This window comes from Gopherus evgoodei, chromosome 5 (genome assembly GCF_007399415.2).
Source record: "Gopherus evgoodei ecotype Sinaloan lineage chromosome 5, rGopEvg1_v1.p, whole genome shotgun sequence".
In the NCBI taxonomy this organism is placed as follows: domain Eukaryota; kingdom Metazoa; phylum Chordata; order Testudines; family Testudinidae; genus Gopherus; species Gopherus evgoodei.
Window position 1 is genome coordinate 42,760,717 of NC_044326.1, and position 24,360 is coordinate 42,785,076.

General features: G+C 38.4%; 1 protein-coding gene across 2 annotated transcripts in view; it reads right to left on the reverse strand.

Annotated features, from left to right (window-relative positions):
• Positions 1-2,645: 2,645 nt before the first annotated feature.
• Positions 2,646-24,360, reverse strand: part of ARAP2 (ArfGAP with RhoGAP domain, ankyrin repeat and PH domain 2) — a 210,458-nt gene continuing 188,743 nt past the window's right edge. For both annotated transcript variants that reach the window (XM_030564509.1, XM_030564510.1), the window contains 6 exons: positions 23,977-24,116; positions 21,286-21,368; positions 19,214-19,249; positions 18,621-18,684; positions 10,603-10,734; positions 2,646-4,969 (listed from right to left, as the gene is read on the reverse strand). In XM_030564509.1, the coding sequence (XP_030420369.1) occupies positions 4,622-4,969; positions 10,603-10,734; positions 18,621-18,684; positions 19,214-19,249; positions 21,286-21,368; positions 23,977-24,116 (803 nt within the window). In that variant the 3' untranslated portion in view covers positions 2,646-4,621. The remainder of the gene's footprint in view (positions 4,970-10,602; positions 10,735-18,620; positions 18,685-19,213; positions 19,250-21,285; positions 21,369-23,976; positions 24,117-24,360) is intronic.

Genomic DNA, 24,360 nt, shown 5'->3' on the forward strand with positions numbered 1-24,360 from the left:
ACTAAACTATTGTTGTATGAAAACTAAATAAGATTTTTAAAATGCTTAAGAACCTTCATTTAAAATTAAATTAAAATGCAGAGCACCCCCCTGCCCCAGAATGGTGGCCCGGACCTGGGCAGTGTGAATGCCACTGAAAATCAGCTCGCGTGCCGCCTTCAGCCTTACTATATTTTATATTTGGGACGTGAAAGTGTGGCTGTGCGTATAAGTACCCACAGCACTCACATAGGGAAGACACTAGTAAGAAAAGTTGCCCAGGTTGAGGCAATTTGTAGGGCTATTTAAAAGACCCTCACATTAATATATGTTCTGCATTTAAGTCTTGAAAGGACTTGAAATTGTCATCTGTAATTTCTGGAAGAACTGCTAAATATCTACTTATCAGAGTATCCTGTTAAAGTCTGTATTATAATATCACTATTGGAGGGAAGGAAAGCAATTAGCTACCATATAAGAATTGAAGTCTAAGAAGATTTAAGCATCTAAATGAAAGCAGCCTGAGTTTCTGAGGGACTCAACACCTGAAGCTTTCATTGGCCCCTATCTACCAAGGAGATCAATGGGTCTGCCAATATGCTTAAAGTTATGCACATGGTGAAATATGTTACTGAACTGGGACCATTAAACAGGTGAGACTAGTCAGCACTGTGAAACCCGATACTTGGTAGGATGTGGTCCTTAGACACTTTTATTGAGTGTAAAGTAGTATATTTATTTTATCTAGAGCACTCAATCTTTCGTGATTAAAAAAGTTTCAGATGCAATCATTGATTTATTGTTTCTTAAAGCTGGAGAGACACCACACTCCAAATACAGACTGAACAGCCCAAGATATTTTATATCATAATGGATTTGAATATTAAAATGACTAGCCTGAGTATGCAAATAGCCTGCAAAGGGAAAATAAACAGGAAAAAAAGTTCAATGCAGGACACCCAAGTGAAAATTGTTAAGCTATTGCAAAATTTAAATGCATATATAAAGAACTACTCAAACACCAACATCATTAGTTTTTAATTAGTATGTATTGGAAATGAAGATAGGAAAGAAAATGACTAGTTATTAAATCTATTCATCTATATAGATAGCAAACTTCAAATTTATTCTAAATTGGTAGTTCCAAAGTAGTCTGCAGTACCGGATAGATTAATACTAAGTGAGTTCTAAAAGAAAAAAAAAAACGGGGATTACTGTTTCTATAACCAAGGTATAATTTGCAAGGGAATGCATTCTGAAATACCAGGAACAGCACATATTATAAGGTCAGCCATGAACTGAAGTAAATCGTACAGCATAGAACATTTTTCTGATCTCAATGAAGAAAACGGTGTAAATTTTTAATGGTGAGAGTAACTAACCATTGGGACAATTTACCAAGGTTGTGGTGGATTCTCCATTACTGACAAGTTTTAAATCAAGATAGGATTTTTTTCTAAAAAAAAATATGCTCTAGGAATTATTTTGGGGAAATTCTATGACCTGTGCTATATAGGAGGTCAGACTAGATGATCACAGTGGTTCTTCTTGGCCTTAGAATCTATTAATATAAATGTGTATTTCCATAATAATTCCAGAGAGATTTATAAAGTAATTAAGATATGCAACACAAAGTATATTGAGAAGGCTGCTCTCCATATTACAACACAGCTTCCGACATAGTCTTCATTTTCACTTCCTGGAAATGTAAGTTTGGTGATTATTCCTGGGATAGAACAGCATGTAGCTAACTCTTCAGTGGCTCTTTTAACTGATGAGCTAAAAGTATAAAAAGACTAAGGGGGGATATGATTTTATAAACCTATATCATGAGTGAAGTAGAGAAAGTAAATAAGGAAAAGTTATTTACTTGTTCCCATAATACAAGAACTAGGGGCCACCAAATGAAATTAATGGACAGCAGGTTTAAAACAAAAAAAAAAAAAAGGAAGTTCTTCACACAGTGCACAGTCAACTCGAGGAACTCCTTGTCTGAGGAGGTTGTGAACGCTAGGACTATAACAGCCTTTAAAAGAGAACTGGATAAATTCATGGAGGTTAAGTCCGTTAATGGATATTAGCCAAGAGGGGTAAGGAAGGGTGTCCCTGGCCTCTATTTGTCAGATGGTGTAGATGGATGGCAGGAGAGAAATCACTTGATCATTGCCTGTTGGGTTCACTCCCTCTGGGGCACCTGGCATTGGCCACTGTCAGTAGGCAAGATACTGGGCTAGATGGACCTTTGGTCTGACCCAGTACGGCCATTCTTATGTATGTTCTTATTTTAAAAACTTTTCTCAGTAGAGCTTGAAAATGCACAGAGGACTGTGGAAAAACAGTATTGATATTTATTGGCTTTTCTAACTAGGGAGGCTGGAGGAATCTAATATAATAAAGGACCTGAGATTTACTAATTCCTTAATTTTAATTCCAGCTCTGACACTGTTATGATTTGTGCAAACTACTTATTTTAGTTGTGCCTTTCTTTCCTCATCTGTAAGGTGGGGATAGCTAATTACTACCATACATAGGTACTGAAGGATTAGGAGCAACTGTATGGAGATATGTGTAGAAATAATTGCTACAATTATCATCACTGGCTTGATGATATTTTTTCTGAAGAGATTACACAACACAATTTAAAGAAAATATTTATTCTCTGGAAATTAGTTTCCTTCCCATGCCAGAATTGATGACATACAAAACACAGCAGTCATTACAACACTATTACAGATGACACACATTTATTCTTCAGTTCTTAGACCAGCCTCAGTGCTTAGTGAAATACTGATTGAACATCAGGTAATAATTTGAATCAAAATCAGAGACTCATAGGTAATGAATTTTATTTTAATTCCATTTTATTACAGAAGTTGTGTTTAACTTAAACAGTGCCACAGTTCAAACAATATATATTACACATGTGGAAAACACCGAAAGATTATTTATACTTAAGGTGAAATATTTTCACTGATAACCCAGTAGCCATAAATTCAGATAGTTTACCCATAATTGAAAAGTAAACAAAGTTTCAATTTTTTTCAAGCAACTTTTTTCTTTACATTTTTAGTACCCTTTGCAGCAATTGTGCCTCAGAGAGACAGTATAAGCACTGTGCTGAAATATCCTCCTTTCTACAAAGATAGGCCCTGATTCAGGAAAACATTTAAGAATGTATTTCACATTCAGCACTCTCTTAAGTAGCCCATGCTACAAATTAAGACTAACAAAATAATCAAAAGTGCACTGGGGAAAATAAAAAAAAAAATTACATACTTGCTTTTACATTTTACAGTTGATCAAACAGAATAAGTGCAAAGTGAATGAGGAACCCTTGCTACTGCTACATTCCAGCAAACTATTAAAAACAAAACATTATAAAAACCCATTAAATTGTAGCTTTTCTGTCCTTCCTTTCAGAACATACAGATTACCAAGACACTTGTATTCAGATGGCAGCTTTCTCTTTCAGAATTAACTTCCTTCAGACTGATGTGTTCAGTGCTAACCACCATGAGACGTAACTGTGACATCACAATGACAGTTATAACATCCATTCATATCAGAAAATAGGAACAAGCTAATTACAGAGGACACTGCTTCTGTTCGCACAGAAATATGGCAACAGGGAAAAACCAGAAAATATGCTTGTTAATTAAATAAGGCCAATATTACACTTTATAAAGCTTGATGAAATATGGCACTTTCCCTTCCCTCCTCAATATTAATGAATTTAGTGCTCCTGAAGGGTACTAGATTGGTAGAGCCTGAAGCCTTTCATTATCCTCAGAAGAGCTATAGCACAAATTGCAGCCTCTGTCAATGTCTTTCTCCATCTTGATCTGGTGGGACCACCTCTAAGGGTGAAAGGATAATTTTGTCTCCATGCTCATTTCATTCCTGGCCATTCTATGACAGGATGAATTAGAGCCAGTTTGATGGGTGGTTTTGTGACTGGGCCATCTGTTCATAAGGAAATTCATTTTAAATGTGATTACTGAATAGCCATCAGATAACTTTGTCACATCCAAAAGAGGGATCTGAAGATGAAAGTTCTGCCTCACATTCCTGATCATATGAGCTAGCCAGTCCCCTGGATACACTTTCTTTAAATCAATTTCAACCTGTTTAGCAGAGAGAAGATACTGCAAGATTTTCATCAGCTTAGATCATACGTTACTTATTCTTATATATTATTAGACAACTACAGTCTGTATGTGCACTTTGGTCTCTTTTTACAAGAAGATTTCTCCTGTACTTAGAAAAGGATTCTGGACATAAAGAGCATAAGCAAACTACTTAACATTTAAACCGTCTTTTTTAATTGAAGTACTCTGGTTAGAACACTAACAAAGTCTGCGTTGAAAATGATGGGTGAAATCCTGGCCCCAGAAGTCAATAGCAAAACTCCCACTGGCTTCAAAATCCAGGATTTCATACCAGGAATTTTATACACATAAAGGTCTCTGTTTAATCTTAAATTATGTCATATTACCAGCACATACATAATTGTCATTTAAAAATCAGCAGCTGTATATAAAACACATTTCACAGTCTCTACACTGTACAAACACTTTAACAAACAAGCTATTTATTGCCTGGAATAATCAGGTTTTTTGACATCTGTCTTACAAATTCAGCTTTAGGTTTCTTCGTGGAGGGCTCTGTTTTTCTGCAGAACTGTATTTAGTTCCTGAATAACATTTGCCGGTAACTTATCAGATTCCAAATTAGATTTGTTTGTTCTGTTCTCATGTTTCTTCAGTGTCCTTGATTCTTTATAGGGACTCTGGCGTAAGTCAGCAATGTCAGCACCTGCGTCTTCAACACAGATCAAGCTTCGATGTTTTTTCACATGGTTTTTCACTTTCTCCTCCTTGCGCTCTAGGCATTGTGCTACGATATATGCTCTCTCTTTTAAATTCTTTTTTAATTCCGCAGTGTCATTTTCATCTTGTTCACTGAATGTCAGCTTTCCAGCTTTAATATGCTGAATAAAGACAAGAAATCAGAAACAGAATGGTTCAAATTAACACAATATTCAATAATACTGAGATTGTGAGTTTTGCTCATTACTTTACATAACAGCTTACAAGAAAAATCAATTTTACTGAAGAGCTGAGGCAGCATAGCTAATAGCTCTGGCCACAGTAATGGTGTAGGAAGGCATGGCCAGGTCCGACTCAGCATGCACACAGCCCCAAGGAGTGCCAACCAGGAACTGTGCCACTATGCCAACCAGGCAGCCAACCCACAGTGCCAACCAGAAACTGAGCGCATGACCAGGCACCATAGCAGCAGCTCTCCTTCAAACTCAGCCCCTCTCCACATCCTGACTAGACAGACCCCTCTTGTCACACAGCCCCTAGCTACCTCCTGTCTGCATCCTGAATTATACCCCCGCCAGCACCCTGAGCTACCCCTGTCTCTGCACACAGCCTCCAGTTACCCCCATCTGCACCCTGAACTACACCGCTGCCTGCACACAGCCCCTAGTTACCCTTTGCCTGAACCCTGAGCTGGCTGAAAGGCTGAAAAGTGAAGATGAGATCAGGTTGAGCCTCACTAACATATATCCCCAGCTGGAAAAACTGGGAGGAGAAGCAGGCACATTCATCCCATTAAGAAGACTCCTTGTCCATAAGTTATTTTATATTTTATTATAAAATTTGATTCTTTTCTAATTAGCTGAGGATAGTATTGGATCTTTACTTACACGGCAGAGGAACGCATTTTACACTAAAAAAATTGAACACAATATAATGTTCAAAGTTGGACAACCATTTTTTTTTTAAAATGAAATGAGGATTTTTAACAAAATTGTTAACATAGCTGTGTTGCTAATTTAGTTTTGTAGAAAATCGTGTTTTCCTGTTTGAACACCACACGTTTTGCTCTCAACATTTTTTTTTGAAAGTGCAGCTTTACTAAAACTGTTTGAAGTCAAAGATCTTCAAGCGTTTCTTTGAGTGCATATCGCTAGGGATTTCTATCATTACAATTGTTTACATTAAAATGAAAAGTAAACTTGTACATTGTTTATTACAGTGTCACAATTTATATGTATGTAATAATTAATAATTCTTAATAATGAGCCACAGAGCCTACTGCAGTTACACAGGTGGGCCTCAGGAAAAAAATTTGGGAACCCCTGGTGTAGGGGATTTGAAAATGCCACTGTCAACAGTACACAACTTGTTTCTCTGGTTGGTGCAGTCAAGTGGAAAGCAAGAATAGGTTAGTTGCTCTTGAAAAATGTATTCCAGTTCCCTAACTGTGCAAAAAGGGGGGGGAGGGAAGGAACAAAATACAGAGTAAGTGAAGTGAGCTCCCATCTCCAGCATTCTTTATCTACTGAAGTAGTCTCTACTCAACTTCTTAAATTTCAGCTGACTCAACATTCACGCAATATTTAAAAGAATAACATTATATTGTCATTGCATTTGAGCAAAATAAACCAATGACATTTTAAAATAGATTTTTTTTTCCTAAAAAAAGAATTGAGAGTGAAGGTTGCTGATAGTGTAGTTCTCATTTATTAAGAGTGAAATTCACCCAGGAACAACAGAGCTATGGATGCTAGTGGAGTTTTGGTGTTCTGATACCTGGGGGAAGGTCAGCCTTAGAATGACCAAGCATGGGGACTTCACACCCCTGCATGTGCTAAAACTGGCTTATATACGTGGGCCAGATCTTTTTCTGGTGTAAGCTGTCATAGCTCCACTTACTTCTACAGAGTTATGGCAATTTATACCAGCTAAGGACCTACCCCTGACTCTCCACAGTCCAGCACAGAAATTGGGAGTGATAGAACAGTTATTGGCTGTAATGTGTTTTCATGTTGACAGTGGCCAAGAATCACTACACAAGTGTGCAAGGGATTTCAAAAGCTGCCCCAAACCTCAGTGTTGCAGTAGTGCTATCCTGTCTAATAGCTGTGGACGTTCTCATTTTCCATGTATATTAAGAATATAAAGTCTGAACAGTAATTCTGCAAACCTCTACAAACAAAACAGAGTTCAGTTAATAAGTATGATGACCCTGAATAAGAAACTCTTCATAAGTACATACAAAATAACTTATAGGTGTATTGCCTGGGGCTCTTTAACAAGGGGTTCGATTTTTATCAGAAGATGCAGTAACATGGCTAGAGGGATTTCTAAATGTCAGCAAGCCATGGTATTAAATTACCACCTTGAAATTCAGTCTGAAAGAATGCATTTTATTTACAACCCCTAGTAAAACCACGTTTCAATTTTGCATCTTCTAAGCAGCAAAATAGTGATTACATTTCTTAAAACCCAATATAGCTCTTTGCTCAACTGGGTACGGTGAGCTCCCTTTTTCCTGACGTTCTCTCCCCAAATTGCTCTTACATGAAATTGGAAATGGCCTAAAACAATTATCACTTTTGAAAAGTATCTTCTGTTTTGAAATAAACTACCAGATCAATAGATGTTCCTTCTACTTAAAGTGGGGCATACTGCTCACATAGAGAACTTTTTCAGTGGCACTGGCATAGGCTCAGCACATGGATGATTTATAATTTGCATGTTGTACAAAACCCATGAAATTGATGAAACCAGCTGTACAAACTAAAGCACAATGTAAGACTATACAGAAGATACAGAGCTAAGCAATTTCCCATACCAGTAATGTGTGTCAAACACACATTGTTTGACAAACCTGTGATCAGAATTACCCTATTGTTCTCCCAATGATATCCATATCAAAATGTAACTGTTTTACAGTAAAACGATACTGTCCCCTAACTGCCAACTCTGCAAAAACAATATGGGTATAATTATGATAATCTGGAAGTCAAACTTTTTCCTTCTGCATATCACCAGTAACAAAGATTGGTCAGAGCAACTTATGTCCTCAGTTACATCTGTGCAATACTATTTCTGTCAATGGGATTGCAGAGATATACTTTTCATTTTAGTAATAATTCTGATGATGATGCACAAGAATGGACAAATCTATCTTACATTCTCTCTTTTACTTTTGTTGGCTTTTCAAAGCTAACAAGACAAAAAAACAATAAAAAACCCACCTTACTTTAATCTGCATAGTAAGTAGACACAATTCAGAATACACACAGAGAGCAGATTCTTTGAGGAAGGTGGTACAATTTTTTACCATTTACGTGATACTGAGTACACTAAATATTAAGAGTGAAATTCTGGCTCTGCTGAAATTGATGGGAGTTTTGCTATCAACTAAAATGGAGACAGGATTTTCACCTATTTTTTCCCCTTTTGTACCCACAGCACTCATCCCTGACACAGCTGTCCAGATCCTGTTCTCATGCTGATATCATAGCTATTTTGCAACAGTGCTGGAACATGAATCTGGCTAATAATTGCTTAATTATTCTAAGTGGGTATATTTTGATTTTAATTATTTGATGTAGTGTAATAAACTTTTTAAAAAATTATTATAAGTTAGTGCTTTCAGCACATACTGCTAAAGATGTTGAACATTGGTTAATTCTAGTTATCCATTACCTTTCACACTTTTAATTTAAACTTAAGTAAATGTTTTTCAAACATTTAAAATACATATTTTATTTGTCCATGTACAGCAAAATTCCTTCAAATACAAATCAGTGCAGAAAATTATGTACCACAGTTTGTTTGGTATTCATTTTCCTAATACAGCCTCCTTTTTTATTTTTTTGATTGCTCTATGGGTCTCTTAGCAAATTGCCTTTCTGCTACCTTTATACTAATTTATTTTTTCAAGTACTTCAGTATCAGGAAGCCAGCCAAACTATCAATGGGGCCAGTGGACAATCAAGGTGCTAAAGGAGAACTCAAGGAAGACCAGGCTGCTGCAGAAAAGCTAAATGAATTCTTTGCATAAGTTCACTGCAAAGGGCGTGAGGGATATTTTCACCCGAGCCATTCTTTTTAGGTGATAAATCTAAAGAACTGTCCCAGACTGAAGTGTCCATAGAGGTGGTTTTTGAACAAATAGATAAATTAAAACAGTAATAAGTCACCAGGACTAGATGGCATTCACTTAAGAAGTTCTGAAGGAACTCAGACATGAAACTATAGAACTACTAACTGGGTTATCTAACTTATCATTTAAATCAGCCTCTGTACCAGATGACAAGGATAGCTCGTAAAGTCAATTTTTTTAAAAGGCTCCAGAGGTGATCCTGGCAATCATCGGCCAGTAAGTCTAACTTCAGTATCAGGCAAATTGGCTGAAACTATAGTAAAGAACAGAATGATCAGACACATAGATGAACATGATATGTTGGGGAGGAGTCAACATGGCTATTGTGAAGGGAAATCGTGCCTCAGCAATCAATTAGAATTCTTTGAGGGTCTCAACAAGCATATGAATATAGTGTACTTGGACCTTCAGAAAGCCTTTGACAAGATCTTACACCAAAGGCTCAAAGTAAGCAGCCATGGAATAAGAGGCAAGATTCTCTCATGGTTCACTCACTGGTTAAAAGATAGAAAACAAATGGATAGGAATGGTCAGTTTTCAGAATGGAAATAAAAAAGGAGAGCGAAATAGCAGGGTGCCTCAACAATTTGTACTGTTCAACATATTCATAAAGATCTAGAAAGGGGGCAAACAGTGAGGTGGGAAAGTTTGTAGCTATTCTTTATACAGATCTGAGGACATTACTATCATGTGTTTAACAATCTATTGTATCAAAAGGAATGAAAATGCATGCCACACTGAAATGGTTACCTCCATAAGTTTGGAATCAAATCCTCTGTTGGTTAAACTGAAATGTTATTTTTCCTCCTCCTCTTTTTGAACCATCTCAGTTACATACTTCTTCAGCACAAGACTAATTTGGATTCCAACAATATATGCAAAAAATGCTAGTTTACACTTTTCAATGCTTAGTTTTGTTCTATTTTTTTAAAGGTATTCAAACAGAATCTGTGTAGATCTATTTACATATATCAAGTTCAATACTTTTTTATGGCAGAGTTAGTTATTAACATTAAGGTTTCACATCACTATGAGCATTAATTGCAAACCTTTTTTAATATGACTGTCACACGTTTGGCATGACATAATGGAGTTCTTGCCAACAGGGCACAACAAAATCAAGAAGGTCCTGGTAATGTTTAGATTCAAAATTATGCAGTTCAAGAAAGATAGGTAAAATCTTTACTTCCAAGAAATGTTCTTAACTTAATTTGCAAATGGAGCTCGTTGCTACTACTATTGTAGGAAAGCTACGTAAAAGTTCAAGACTGCTTTGGAGATAGGAAAAGATATGGTACAATATGCACACAAAGCTATATCATCAAGGACTTTATTTAATAAAAACACGATTATAATGTCTAATAACATTCATGGGAAAACTCCCATTTAATTCAAATGAGTGGCTCTTACTAAAAAAACCCAGTGTTAATTTATCAACTTGCCACAGGGATAGCTCATTATGCATTTAACTACATTGTCCTAACTATTCCTTTACTGGCAGAACAATACAAAGGAACAATACTAATATTAGAAGCATCTACATCTCACATTTATCCGACTCCAGAGAGATAATTGCTCCTGAACTATATAAAAAGGACAACAAAATATAGCATTGTAATTAAAGTTCAACACCAACGTTAACCACTAGCTTACCTCTGCATTTCCTCTGGTTTTAGAAGTACTTTTCTCCTGCTGAATGGGAATTAGAGGTAAACCTCCAATCTTTGGATTTTTAGTGATAGACTGTTTTCTTGCTTTTCCAGCTGGTGGCCATATATCACTGTGCTGTAGAAACAAAATTTCTTATTCTTGGCATGCAATTTTATTGTGATATATACATTGTTTTTTATGTACAAAATTGCCTCAGTAAGACTATATACTATGCTCTACAATCGCTCCACATAAAACTATGACTTATTTTTAAGATAACAGGGGCACACTTTTTATAATTATGTTAATGCTTCTACAAAAGTATTGCTGGAGGACTGCAAGATGCTAAGTGAATAGAGCTTTAAGGTCTCAGTACACTGTCTATGTTCCAGAGGTGTTCCCTCCACACTATATATCAAAATATCAAAACATATCTATTGGCAACAGAACAAAAAATCAATATTTAGGAAAACAAATGCATCTATTTGTTTTTTAGCTCCAAAATTCTACATAAATTGTATCTATATATGCAATTATATGACCCAATATGAAAAATAAATGTTTAAACATAAGGGAACATTTATACTACTAATTTATTACTATACGTTAGTTATAACAGTTATGGTTCAGATTTCGAAGGAAGTTCAGGGGATTTAGTCATACATCTTCCCCTCATCCCAAAGGGTTAAATGTAGTCAGTAGACAATCTTTAAAAATCTTAACCTACAACATGTAATCACCTCATGGATGAAAGAGAAAACAAGTAGACAACAAGTAGAACACACCACTTCTTTGGGTGAAGGGATAAATTACATTTAACTGTAAAGAATTATGGGTGGGATTCACAAGGGAGACTTAGGCATTGCAACACTCATCTGGTTTCAGACCTCTCCTGATGAAGCTTTTCCACTGTGTAGAAATAATCATTGAGACAGGAGGACTTGAGTCTCTCACCTCTGAGGTATGTACCCTAACAATTGGGCTATAGAGTCGCACTTATTTTCTTGGTGACCAATGAATATTTAATTATTTAAACAAAATAAGACCGCTTTAATGAGAGAGATTGAGGGAGACCCAACCCAACATGGCCAATAGCCAAGTGATTAGTGACCATGCCCAGGAGGTGGGAAACCCCATTTCAAATCCCTGCTCCAAATCAGCCCAACAGAAATTTCAATCCAGGTCTCCCACATCCTGAGTGCTCTAAGCTTTGGGCTAACAGACACACTACCTCTTTCTCCTGCTTTGCACAGGTTTAGGCATACTTTGCGCATGTCTACTGGAACGGGCCCCAAAAGCAGGACAGGCATGGGGAGAAATGCCTATTTTGTGAATTACTGAGAGTTAGGCACTGGGCAGTGGCAGGAGTGAGATGGCTGTGTGCATGCCCAACCAGTGACTTTAAGGTGGTCAGGTGGAGCCTGAAGTGCTTAAGTCCCCCTTGTGAATCCCACCCTGTGTGTCTGTAACAGTTTTAATTGAATGAGAAATAATAAATTATGAATATTTGTAACTCATTAGGCAAAATTAAAATTTACTTATTCATAGTTCTAGCTCATCTAGGTGGCTCTTGTCAACAGAAATATATCAAAACATCTTTGTCTTTTCAGAAGAGAGCATACATCAAGTACATTTTGTAAATATTATTCAAGAGCAAAGAGTCTGTAGATTGGTCTTGCAAAGCACAAAGTGACAAGGAAAAGAGAAAGAGTATGTGTATGCTGCCATTAGTACATGGCCTCTAAAGTCAGGGGGGCAAGATATGTTTATCACTCAGGCTTATAAGTTGGAGACCATCTTCGACTCTTCCTTCTTGGCATGCCCAAATCTTGCAGCTTCTTCCTCCACAGTACATTATAACTAAAGAACTGTAACCATTCCTCAGTTATGCCATTAGTCTCTGATGGATTCAATGAGGTGGAAGGTCTCTGGGAAGGTTGAGCTCAGAGAAATAGGCAGTGTTTGCATTGCACTTATCTGAGAATGACTGCTGTCGTGATGAATGTAAAATGTTGTTTCTAAGCAACCGAAGAGAGAATTTTTATGGCTTAACTTACAGTGATTTCTGAAATTCTTAAAGAGTTTTCTAAACATTTTAAAATTCTCCATGAAATATACTGCAAGAATTCTGCATGTATCTATTTACTTTAAAAGGGTCACAGATTCAGCTGGCTTTCCTAAAGAGGTCTGTGGAGAAGAACCCTTAAACCACTCCAAATAACAAAATTTTCTTTCTAAGCAAAGAAACAAGGCTCCCTTAATTGAAGTATTAAGCAGAAGAATTACTGCCCATGTACTTGAAGGTGTATCTTCATATGGGTGCTAATTTTGGCTTTACTTGTCAGCCTCATGATGTGCTCAGAGGAATACATGCACACAGATATTAGAATTGGAAAAGATCTTTTTTGCTCATCTTCCCATCAATACCATACTTCCTAGATAGCTTCACTGAGTGCTTTTTGTCTAGACTAGTTTTATTAAATTCAAGACTGGGCTTGAACAATATCCCATGGAATGACCATGCCCCATACATAAAGAAAACAATTATTCTATTTTAGGCATATTTTTACTGTTTACCAATCAAAATACAAAATGAATAATCTCAATATTAACCCAACTTTCTCCAACTAAAGCCAGAGAGCTAGAATAATTAGGTTATACAGACGCCCCCCGGGTTACGCAAACCCGACTTATGCAAATCGGCACTTATGGAAAAAGTTCCATAAGCTAGAAATATATATAATTGGCATAATAGTTGGGTATACGTTTCCAACTTACGCAAAATTCAAGTTACGCAAGGCATCCGGAACAGAATGCTTGCGTAAGTCGGGGAGCATCTGTAGTGGGATAAAATTTACAACACTATGGTACCTACACCTCATCAGAGGAGGGAAAAAGAAAAGGATTAATACCACACTGTTCAGCTAAACACAAAAAGCTTCTATGGAGTAAAAGAAAATGGGTCTCCATCACCAAGTTAAGCTTCTTCCACTTCTAACTGCAAAGACTCTACCTTTGGGTAATGTAATGCAAAATCTTGACACCTATATGCCGTCTTTACATTCATCTTGAAGTTCAAATCTAGGTTGATCACATCATTCAAACAAATGAAGCCTACTGTCTAAAATTCTATCCACAGAAATGTGTTCAGATATCATGCCAATGAGTCTTGTATAAGAACAGAAAGCATAATAATTTTAAACATGGTCATCATTGAAATGCTGATTCAGGATAACAAATCCAGCTTACATACTTACAATGTTTTTTTCTAATCTATAGTGGTGATGAGGATTAACTTCAAACCAGAGACAAACACTTGCATGTACAAAGCATTCTGAGATTTTACATCTTCAAGTACTGATTTTATTGCAAATAATATTTTACCATGGAAAAATAGATCAGTTGTGTCTCATTACCACCTAATGGAACAAATAATTCATGGTGTTGCTACATCTGCTAAAGACTGGAATGCTGAATAAAATTGTTTCCTTAATACAGTCTGTTAATATTGTTAATTTATATACTGCGTATCATGAGCAAGGCTGCAATTTAGTCATGGAGGTCATGGAATCCATGACTTTCAAAGACCTCTGTAACTTCAGCCAGTGCCTGCTGGGAGCTGCAGGGTCCCCTGCTGCCTGTGGGTGGGAGGCAGGGGGGACCTCAAGAGCGCCTGACTGCTGTGAGTGGTTGGGGGAGCTCCCGCAGCTCCTAGCTGTTGCAGAAGGCGGAGGGGGGAGACCTCCCTCAGCTCAGAGCAGCCAGCAGAGAGGGACCCTGGAGCTCCAGCCCCCAGGCATGGTGGGGGCCCCTGGAGCTCCCAGCCTGCCCACAGCTGACCAGGCTCCCCATTTTGTCATGCATATTTTTAGTAAAAGTCAGGGACAGGTCACAGGCTTCTGTGATTTTTCATTATTGCCTATGCCCTATCTGTTACTTTTACTAAAAATATCTGGGACAAAATCTTAGCCTTAATCATGAGTAATGAGATGATAGTTTTCAAAGAAAAATAATTGAGGAATATGCTGAAGTTGGAAAAAAAATTAGCAACGTGTATTCTTCTGTTTAAACAATCCCCCAAAAGATATGAACTGCTTCTGTAAGTCTTCATTCCAGATTGATTAATCAAATATGTTTCACTCTATACTTGCTGGTCAGAGTTGTAACATTATCTTTCTTGTGATCTTGCATCAACAAGACTTGAACAGAGTTACTAAGCTTTGGATGAGTTGTTTTTAAGCAGCCTATGTCAATAACCTGTGAACCTATTTATTGAGACACTACCCTTGTTATCCCCATGAGATGTGTGGACAGGGAGCAGACTAGTCGAGGGCGCCGAAGGGTTGCCATGCACTAACACCACAGTGCTGACTCAGAGAAGCGCGCCGGGGTCAGCGGTGACTCCATCAGAATAGCCTGGAGCCTAATGTCCCTTTCTCTCTTGGTCCAAGGCTTAAACGATGTTTAATCTTGCAGCGATCGCCGAGATGCGTTTCCCCAAAACAGCATATGCAGTCCACATGCGGATCACTCAGTGGCATAGATCCCCTACAAGTGTCACACAACTTAAAACCTGGGGCCTGGGCATGCCCCGGTCCGGGCGCTCTAGCTAAACTTAACTAACTATAGGTACCATACGCTGAACAAGCAAGCAGTTTTGGGGGAAAGCCACAGCAAAGCTGGAGCAGAGCAGTTCCGAAGCACCTTCATTGGCGGCAAGAAGGAACTGAGGGTGGGGAGAGGGTGCAGTGCCCCTTATACCACACCACAGAGGCAGGGCTGGCTTTATGAATGGCAGGGCCTGATTCAAATACCCAGCAGTGGTCAGGGTCTTCAGCAGCACTTCACTGGCAGGGGGTCCGCTCCGGGTCTTCCGCAGCACCAAAGGACTCCCCACCGCCAAAATGCCGCCGAAGACCTGGAGTGGACCACCCCACCACCACTGAAATGCCACCGAAGACCTGGAGCGGACACCCCCCGCCACCACCACTGGGTGAGTAAAAAAATTTTACAAAATTAAAAAGATGCGTAAGGCGCAGGGCCCTCATAGGCATGGGGCCCAATTTCAGTGAACCGGGGGAATCGGCCTAAAGCCGGCCCTACATGGAGGCACCACTCCATGGGTCGCTGGGGTGCTCCCCTACAGGTACTGCTAGGGGAAAAACTTTCGGCATCGGTGCACGTGGCAAGCAAACACATCTATTGTGGAATACATATGAGCAATCACTCGAAGAAGAAATGTCACATCCTAAGGTTTATTAGCTGTGAAAATCTCCTCTTCTCCTGTTCAGCCATGGTGTAAGTAGTGAGAGGGTGTTTGTCAGTAGTGGCAGGGGATGGGCCATCTCACGTGGAGTTGGCAGGACCGGCGCTAGGGGTTTGAGCGCCCTAGGTGCACGGCAATTTCGCCGCCCCGCGCGCTGGTCCCACGGCTCCGGTGCAGCTGCCGCAGTGGTGCCTGCGGAGGGTCCGGTGCTCCGTGGCTCCAGTGAAGCTGCCGCAGTCATGCCTGCGGGCGGTCCACCGGAGCCGCGTGAGCAGCCGACTGTCTGCAGGCATGACTGCGGCAGCTCCACCGGAGCCGCGGACCAGCGGACACTCCGCAGGCACCACTGCGGCAGCTCCACCGGAGCCACCTGCCGCCCCCTCCGGCAAAACGGCGCCCACCAATTATACTGGCACCCTAGGGGATTGCCTAAGCTGCCTAAATGGTAGCGCTAGTTCTGGGGGTTGGGGACAGTAGGAAATACCCACCAGAAATCCCACTTAGTGGTGTAAAGACATAACTGAGTATGAAAATATCCTAGATGTAAGTGGTCATTTCTGCACCTACTTACTGTCCACATACCATTTATCCCTTGGCTATACACTGGTTTGCTGCTGCTGATGTGTCTCTTTTCAGTGCATTATGTTCAATTGGTGCCCTTTTTACAAAGTCAGAAAGGGTTTTTTCTGTCCCTCCAACTGGTGAGCAGAATGTGGGTTTTTAGCCTCCCTTCACCCAAAGAAACTTGGGAAAATTAGCTAGAGAGAGTGTTTATTTTGTCCAATTTTATTTTTCTTATTACAATTGCACGGCAGGTGTCTAGTGTGGGTTCTTTGGGTAGTAGCGACCAGAGCTGCCATTGCAATCCAGAGTGGGAGATGGGCTACATCTGGCTGGTGGACCTGCTGCGCAAGCTAGGGGTGGGTGTGGGGAGGAGAGAAAGAGCTTCAGGGTCTTACAGAGAAGGAGGCACCTCATCATCTCTCACATAAAGAAAGAGCAGAGAAGGATTTGGTAGTTTGGGTACCAGATCTCTGGGCTGGTTCCACGTAAGGTGCCTCTTAAGCATTTGACATGCCCTCCATGGCCATATCTTGGTGAAATGCACTGGACGTAAGCCACTGGACAGTTTTACTTAAAGTGGTGGAGGGGAAAATCCATTTGAAATCCTCTCCTGCTTGCACTGCAACCATGTTGTGCAAGTTGTAGAGGCTTTAGCTAAAATCCTGAATGTGGCGTGATGGTAACTGTTATGCTGGTGTGACTGCTGCTTCTGTTTCAATACTTTCTTAAAAAAAGAAAATGGGCATTTTGCTCTAACTAGCATTACAACAGCCCTCAGCAAAACAGGCAGCATTTTCTTCCCTCATATAGTGATGGTGCACGAGACTGGAAGCCAGTTCTTTACCCGTCAATTAGTTTGGGATATGAAGACATTTAGCATTGGTGAAACCTCAAAACAGACAGAATTTAAAACATTAGCTGCCACAGGCAGACAAAGTAGTCACACTCAATGCAAGGATGACATTTGCAAACACCTTATCTCTGGCATCTAAAATATCAATTTTCTCGTAGCCTTGTTGAATTTTTAATATTTTCACCACAAGTAAGTATTATCCCATTTGGTAGGCTGGGATGACATTTTCAGAAGTGTCTAAGTGACTTAGTGTCCTTTGGACTTACAGTTCTAAGTGCCTACATCTCTTGAACATATGACTTAGGCACTTTTGAAGATTTTACATTAGGAAAATAAAGCTGAGAAAGGCTAAGGATAACATTTTCAAATCTGCTTGCTTAAAGTTTTTTATTTCTGAAAAATAGCTAAATTTTCAGAAGTGCTGAACACACGCTTCTCCCAATACTCGGCACTTCTGGAGTTCCAAAACAACTAGCTGCCCAAATACGGATACAGGAACCCAAATTTAAATGTTGTCTGATATTTCCGAGCCTCAGTGACCTAATCTGTAAAATTTAATACTTCCTTTGAAGGAATCACAAAAGTCAACATTTGTCAATTGTTACCTGCAGTGACTTTGCCAAGAAACATCCTGAATCCTCATGGAAAAAAGTAGAAGCAAATTTGATGCAAATATAACACTATTTTCAAGATTCCCGCTAACTGGCTGAGTGTACAGCTCTCCATTCTGGGTGAAATTTTCCACCATCTCTTTTAGTTCCTCTCACCACTACCCAAGCACAATAAAATCCTTTTGTATGGATGTGTTCTTTAGCTGCCACTCAAAACCATACCCCACCTTCCCTACAACCTAGTAGCAGGTACCTCTCTATTTGACTTAAGAGGATGGGTGAAATCCTGGCCCCACTGAAGCCACTGGGGCCAGGATTTCACCCAATATGATTATTGGTGATGGGCAAGTGGGTTGCCTCTCTTTGTCTAGATTCTCTGCAACACAAAAGAAAACCCAGGAGAACTCTATGAACTCCTCCAAAAAAACTACAGCTCAAATGTGAAGCAGTTACTACCTATTACTCTAAGCACTTGAGCTATAGCCCATAGATGGGCTAAGTCCACATCTTCTTCTAGTTGTATGACCTCAAGCATTTCAGTAACATTACTGACTTAATGGCATTATTCTTTTTCTACAATATATGGTTCATTCAGAACATCCATCCATACATTTCTTTAATTGTTTTGCAGATAAGTACAAATTACTGGTGAAACTCAGTGATTCACCACTAAATATGAAATGTAGAGAATTTTTTAAAATTCTATTTCCTCTGACCAAAGTATTACCTGTGCATTGAAAATACTGGTCATCCACTCCATCTGTGTATCCTGTCCATCACAACACATGTGCCTACAATACAATATGTGGTATCATTAAAATAAAAAACAGATTAATGAAGTATCTAACTGTAATTGTCACATACCACAGAAGCAGTTCTTGTTTTGACATTCAAAACCTATTTGGATTTCTCTTAATTATTTAATATTGTTAGCATTTTATTATTTACATTTTACACATAAGAACTTCTAAATATATATTAAATGCATATTATGAAAAGACTGAGGGCAATGTACATAGGATCCAATCCAGGAATCCGTCCATATTCTACAAAAACTGAAGTACCTGTTTAACTTTAAGCATGTGCTTAGTTCCTGGGATTTCAAATCACAGTTTAAAGCCTGTGCTTTGGGGCTCTGCTGAACAGGGATCTTAGCAAGGATATGAAACTAACAGCTGCAACAAATCAACCAATAATTTTTGTTACTGGCTAAAAATCAAAACAAAAACAAGGAACACACACACTAGATTTCAAGCACACTATTTAAAAAATGTTGACATTAAACAGGCAAACACACATTTGTTGGTGTTGGTTACTTACCAGTGGTGCTTTTCAAAATATACTGTAAGACCCCAGCTGAAAAAATATAAAACTCCACATTAAAAATAAATATTTCTTTATTTACCAGAAACCAAAGCCAAAACAGAAAATTGAATGCTAACTTCAGAGTGCTTGCCAAATATTGCACAGGGAAGTTAATTTTACATGGAGATTACACCTCAAAAGCTATTGCAAGAAGTTTAATGTGTGGTTCTAATCTGAAAAGCATTTTCATTTAAAATGGCCTTATGGGGTTCCATGTTTATTGTCTCAATGCTTTTGATATCAGCTATGCTCTATTCACAAGTTGTGACAGGACCTTTTCATCTAACTAGCAGGTCTGCCAATTCAGTCAAGTTAGGCTCCTTTCACCTCATGAATCATCAAAACAGCAACAAAGTTTAACAGATCAAATTATGCTCTCAGTTATTTCTGTGCAACCCCATACATTTTATAGTTTCAGTAACGTCTATGCAACCTCATGGAATATGCTTGGGTAATTTGTTAGAACTAATTTAACTTATTAGGAATTCTTTGATGATATACAAAATGGAATAGCATCCAGCTCATTCGGCCTTAGCTGTGTAGCTTCTGCAGGGCTGCTGTGAGTTTAAAAAAAGCATTTTTGTCACTAAAGTAGGAAAAGCTAGGACTGAATACACACACGGAACACAAATGAGACAAGAGATGTCATTTTTACATGTTCACTTTCAAGAGGAACACTGATATTTAGTCCTCTAGAAACACAAATAAATGACTTTGAGATCCTTTGATGAAGGTGCTATAACAGGCCAAAGTATTTCTACTAGCAGTGATAGGCAGGGGCAGCTCCAGGCACCAGTGCAGCAAGCATGTGCCTGGGGCTGCAAACTGCAGGGGGGTGGCGTACCGGTCGCCATTAGGGCGGCAGTCAGGCATGCCTGCGGGAGGTCCGCTGTTCCCGCAGCTTGGGCGGCAATTCAGCGGTGGGTACGAAGGCATGAGACCGGCAGATCACCCGCAGAAATGCCACCAAATCTGCATGACCAGTGGACCGCCCGCAGTCGTGCCACCAAAGGCCACCTGATTGCCATGTTTGGGGCAGCAAAAAACACAGAGCCCCCCCTGGTGATAGGGATATGGATTTGAAGCAGGTGGTGCAACTAGTGAGGGCAGTCAAGTGAAGACTTGGTTTCTAGAATGAAGTCAGGCACTATAATCTAATATATGGCACTGCTCCATTTCCAGTGGTGTGAGAGACAAGATCAATCAGCTGAGAGTTTGTAAGTGACCTGGGGTAGGCTGGGGTAAGAAAAATAAATCACAGAATGGAATCAAAAAAGAAAGGAGAAATGGGACCAGACAATAAGATGGCAGAATGAGCAAAAAACAGAAGGAAAGACAAAAGTCAGTGAGAGCAAGCGAGCGCACATGCACACACTAACCACACAATAGGGCAGAAAAGTAAGAGGACAACCATATGGATCTTTGAAAATGAACAGCTCTGCAGTGAGAGATCTTGGTTTGATGCCAGCTTCTGTCACCTCTGAGGCCTAGGTGTGCCCTAAGGGACAGAGTGCTCTGCCTTTGAAGATAAGAGACCTACTAGTCTGCAGCAACTAACCTGACTCAGTCAGGAGTGCCACTGACTGGCTCAGATACAAAGAAAAGTCACAGCAATGTGGAACCTGGAGAAGGAAAATCCTTCACTGAGGACCCAGGGACTGGCACCAAAGATCAGGACTAGTAATCTTTTTTGGCATGCTAAAGGTGTGCTCACCATTGGAATGCAAGATACATGCTACAAGACTAAATTGAGCTAGTAACAATTATAGCCACAACAGAAAACACACTTCAGATTAAGAAAACCAATCAATAAAAGTAATTTTCTAACAGAGAAGAGTTAACACAAAACACAGGACCAGACAGGATCAGAACAAGTAATATTATGAAGTGCAATTCCATTCAGAAAAGGGACAGACTTCACTTGACTTCCTGGTTTTGTGTGCACGTGTGTGTCTGTGTGCTGTTCCATCACAAAACTCTAGTATTTTGCCATATAGAACATAACCCCGTTTCTTTTCTAATCTTACTTTGTTGGTGGCTTCATTTTCTTCTTTACTCCACGATAAAGTTTCAGTGAACTGAGGGGCAGCACTTTTTCAGGTTTGCTACTCTGTGAATGAACATAAGTTTCTAATTACTGCATTAGAAAATTACAAAACAGAATGGTTTATAAATGCCCAGTCCCCTTTTCTCTTCCTTTGGGGTTCTCTAGTCTTATCTTTTCATTATGGGTCACTATTTCTAATTTTTCTACATCCCCCTAATCACCTTTGGGGAAATAATCAACTACCTCTTACAGACCTACTATAATTATATAAGTGTATAAGGTATATGAGTTTCACAGCTCCAGCTTGAGGCTAGGAGATTGAAGTAAAGTAGAAAAATTCTCCAGTAGGGGGGAAAAAAAAAAAAAAAAAAAAAAAGAGGCGCATTTCAGTGTCTCATACATGGAGCATAAAGCCACACTGATTTAGTATTTGTCGTTCAGCACTTTTAGGCCTCCATTCAGCACAAGCTTAAGTCCATGTGCTTAAAGTTAAATATGTGTACTTGCTGAACCAGGGTCTTAATTTTTCTCCACCATACAAATGCTTTCAGTCTCTCACCCTGAACCCTGGGGGGGAGCAGAAATAGAACAGTCAGATTTTAAAGAACACAGTTGTTCATACAAATGAACTTCCATTCAAAATTGTAAATATGCAGAAAGTTAAAAATCAATTGTTATTTCTTTCTCTGAATAGGCGAAGTAATAAACTTTACATACAGGCAAGGCCAATTTAGCGCATATCCCTACCTTCACCTACTGCCTGAAACAACTAAGTAATAGAGATTCCCTGAGCCTATTTTTCCTAAATCTAGAATTCCAATATGGCAGCTGAATGAATAAGCACCTGTACAAAATATATTTCTAATCTAGCTCCATTACAGTGCAATTTGAATGAGCATTTCCTTCAAAAGAAAAGAATGCATCTCCAGCAACAAACTTAATTTGTTGTTAATGAGCATTCATAAATAATATTTAATTAGTACATGCTCTCCACCTGCAAATACCAACCCTCTCAACTATTCTTTTCTAAATAGCACTTAAAATTGAGTTATAATAATTACAAGCGCAAAGACAACTATCAAATGACAGCCAAAGACAAATAGGTTCAAGTATTCTGTTAGAACAGTTTTTCCACGATTTACTAATTTTTTTTAACTTAATTTCTATAAAGCCATTTACAGCTCATGCAGTATTTTACCACTTAATAGAAAACTTCACCTGAGTTTAGAAAAATATAAAAAATACAAAACCTAAAAACAAATAGAAAAAAATGTCTTTTTTTTATGAATCCTTAGATATATTTTGTAAGTAGAATGACAACAGGATGTCAGAAAGTGCCTAAATACTTAGTGCTAAAAACTGAAATTGGCCCATATGTGAGCATTAATTAATACTCCTAAAACCTTACTTAACACTTTGCAATTTATACTAATCCTATCAAACTCTTGCCAAGGTGCTAAGTAAGGTTTTAGGATTATTAATTAATGCTCACATATGTGCCAGTTTCAGTTTTTAGCACTATGTATTTAAACATTTTCTGACATCCTGTGGTCATTCTACTTATGAAATATATCTAAGGATTCATAAAAAAAAAAGACAATCTTACATTAGCTATTAATGCATTAAACTCTTCTCTAAGAAAAGGAGGATATTCCCCCAAGGTATTTTAAGGAAAGTACAGTATATGTATAAATCTGCTGCACAGACAAAAACAGCATCAAAACCAAAAAAGCAATACTTGATTTAAAAGGTATTCTTTACCAGAAGCTTTTAATGTTAAAATGAATCAAATAAAACTAATCATAAATACCATATTTAGTTTCATAATTTTGTATAAATTGCACACATTCGAAAGGATTCTGCAAAGCACTAAAAACTTCTGATATATTATGGACCCAAAGTGGCAAAGCTCTTAACACATGCTTAACTTTATACATGTGACTAGCCCCGTTAGTCAATGAAATTGCTCATGTGTAGGAAGTTAAGCACATGTATGTTTGCAGGACTGGGCCTAAACCAATAATATAGGTTTACTTTTTCTGCTTTTATTATTAAAAAGTTAAGTAAAAATTTCATACTTTTTTCAGAAGGGGCAGGGTAGGGGAGGGGAATAGGGAAGAGAGGGAAAGAAGATAACATTCACAAAACAGGACACAGAAAAGAAAGAAGATACTATAGTGAAAGATGTTATTTTCCAACACTCTCCTATTATGACATTTTAAACAAAAATATTTTTAAAAAGTTATTGTGCTCTTGTACCTTGTCTTTTCTAAAAGCCTTGAAATTTGCAGGGCAAACAAATAAGCTGCTATTGGAGCTTTATAATACTTGCAACACCCCAGTCTTTAAACAAGCTCTGTATATAAAAGATAGGCTCTATACTGGCTTCTAAACTATACTACTTTCTAAAAGTTGTTTTAATTAAAACAAAGTTTATCATAATACATACACTTAGCTAAATGAGCTTTTATATTTTCTCAGTTTATTCCACCTTAACAACTCTAACATAAGCAAAAAATCTCTCTGCTTATTTTAATCCCTGAATTGCGTAGGCAAGCATAACAATTGCTGATTTGCCTGTCAACCTGTGTTCATTTTTTTCATATGTAAAGGAAAGGCGTTTAAAGCTTAACTGCTCATGATTAGAAGAGTGCAGAGTATGTGTTTATACCTTCATATCCTTGTAAAGAAGCAGATTTCCTTCCCGTAATACGAAATAACGCTCCTGAAATTTATTTCCAGACAGTAATTTTGATGGTTCTTCTTTGTATTTCATATAGCCTGCTTTCACATTACCTTTTGCATTCTTCTCTGTCAAGAAGATGAAAAGCATTTTAAATACTGGAAATCACCAAGTACTGAATTTTAATGTGCTTAGCATTATTGTGTACCAATACAATGAGACCAGAATTGTATTGTTCTAAACTTTCTTATTTAAAAGTTTGTGATGAATATATTGGTGGTGAAAGATGTCCTATTCACAGCACAGACAGAAACCATGTAAGCTGTCTACAGTGTGTCATCAACGTACTTCAATATGAACATGGAGAGACTG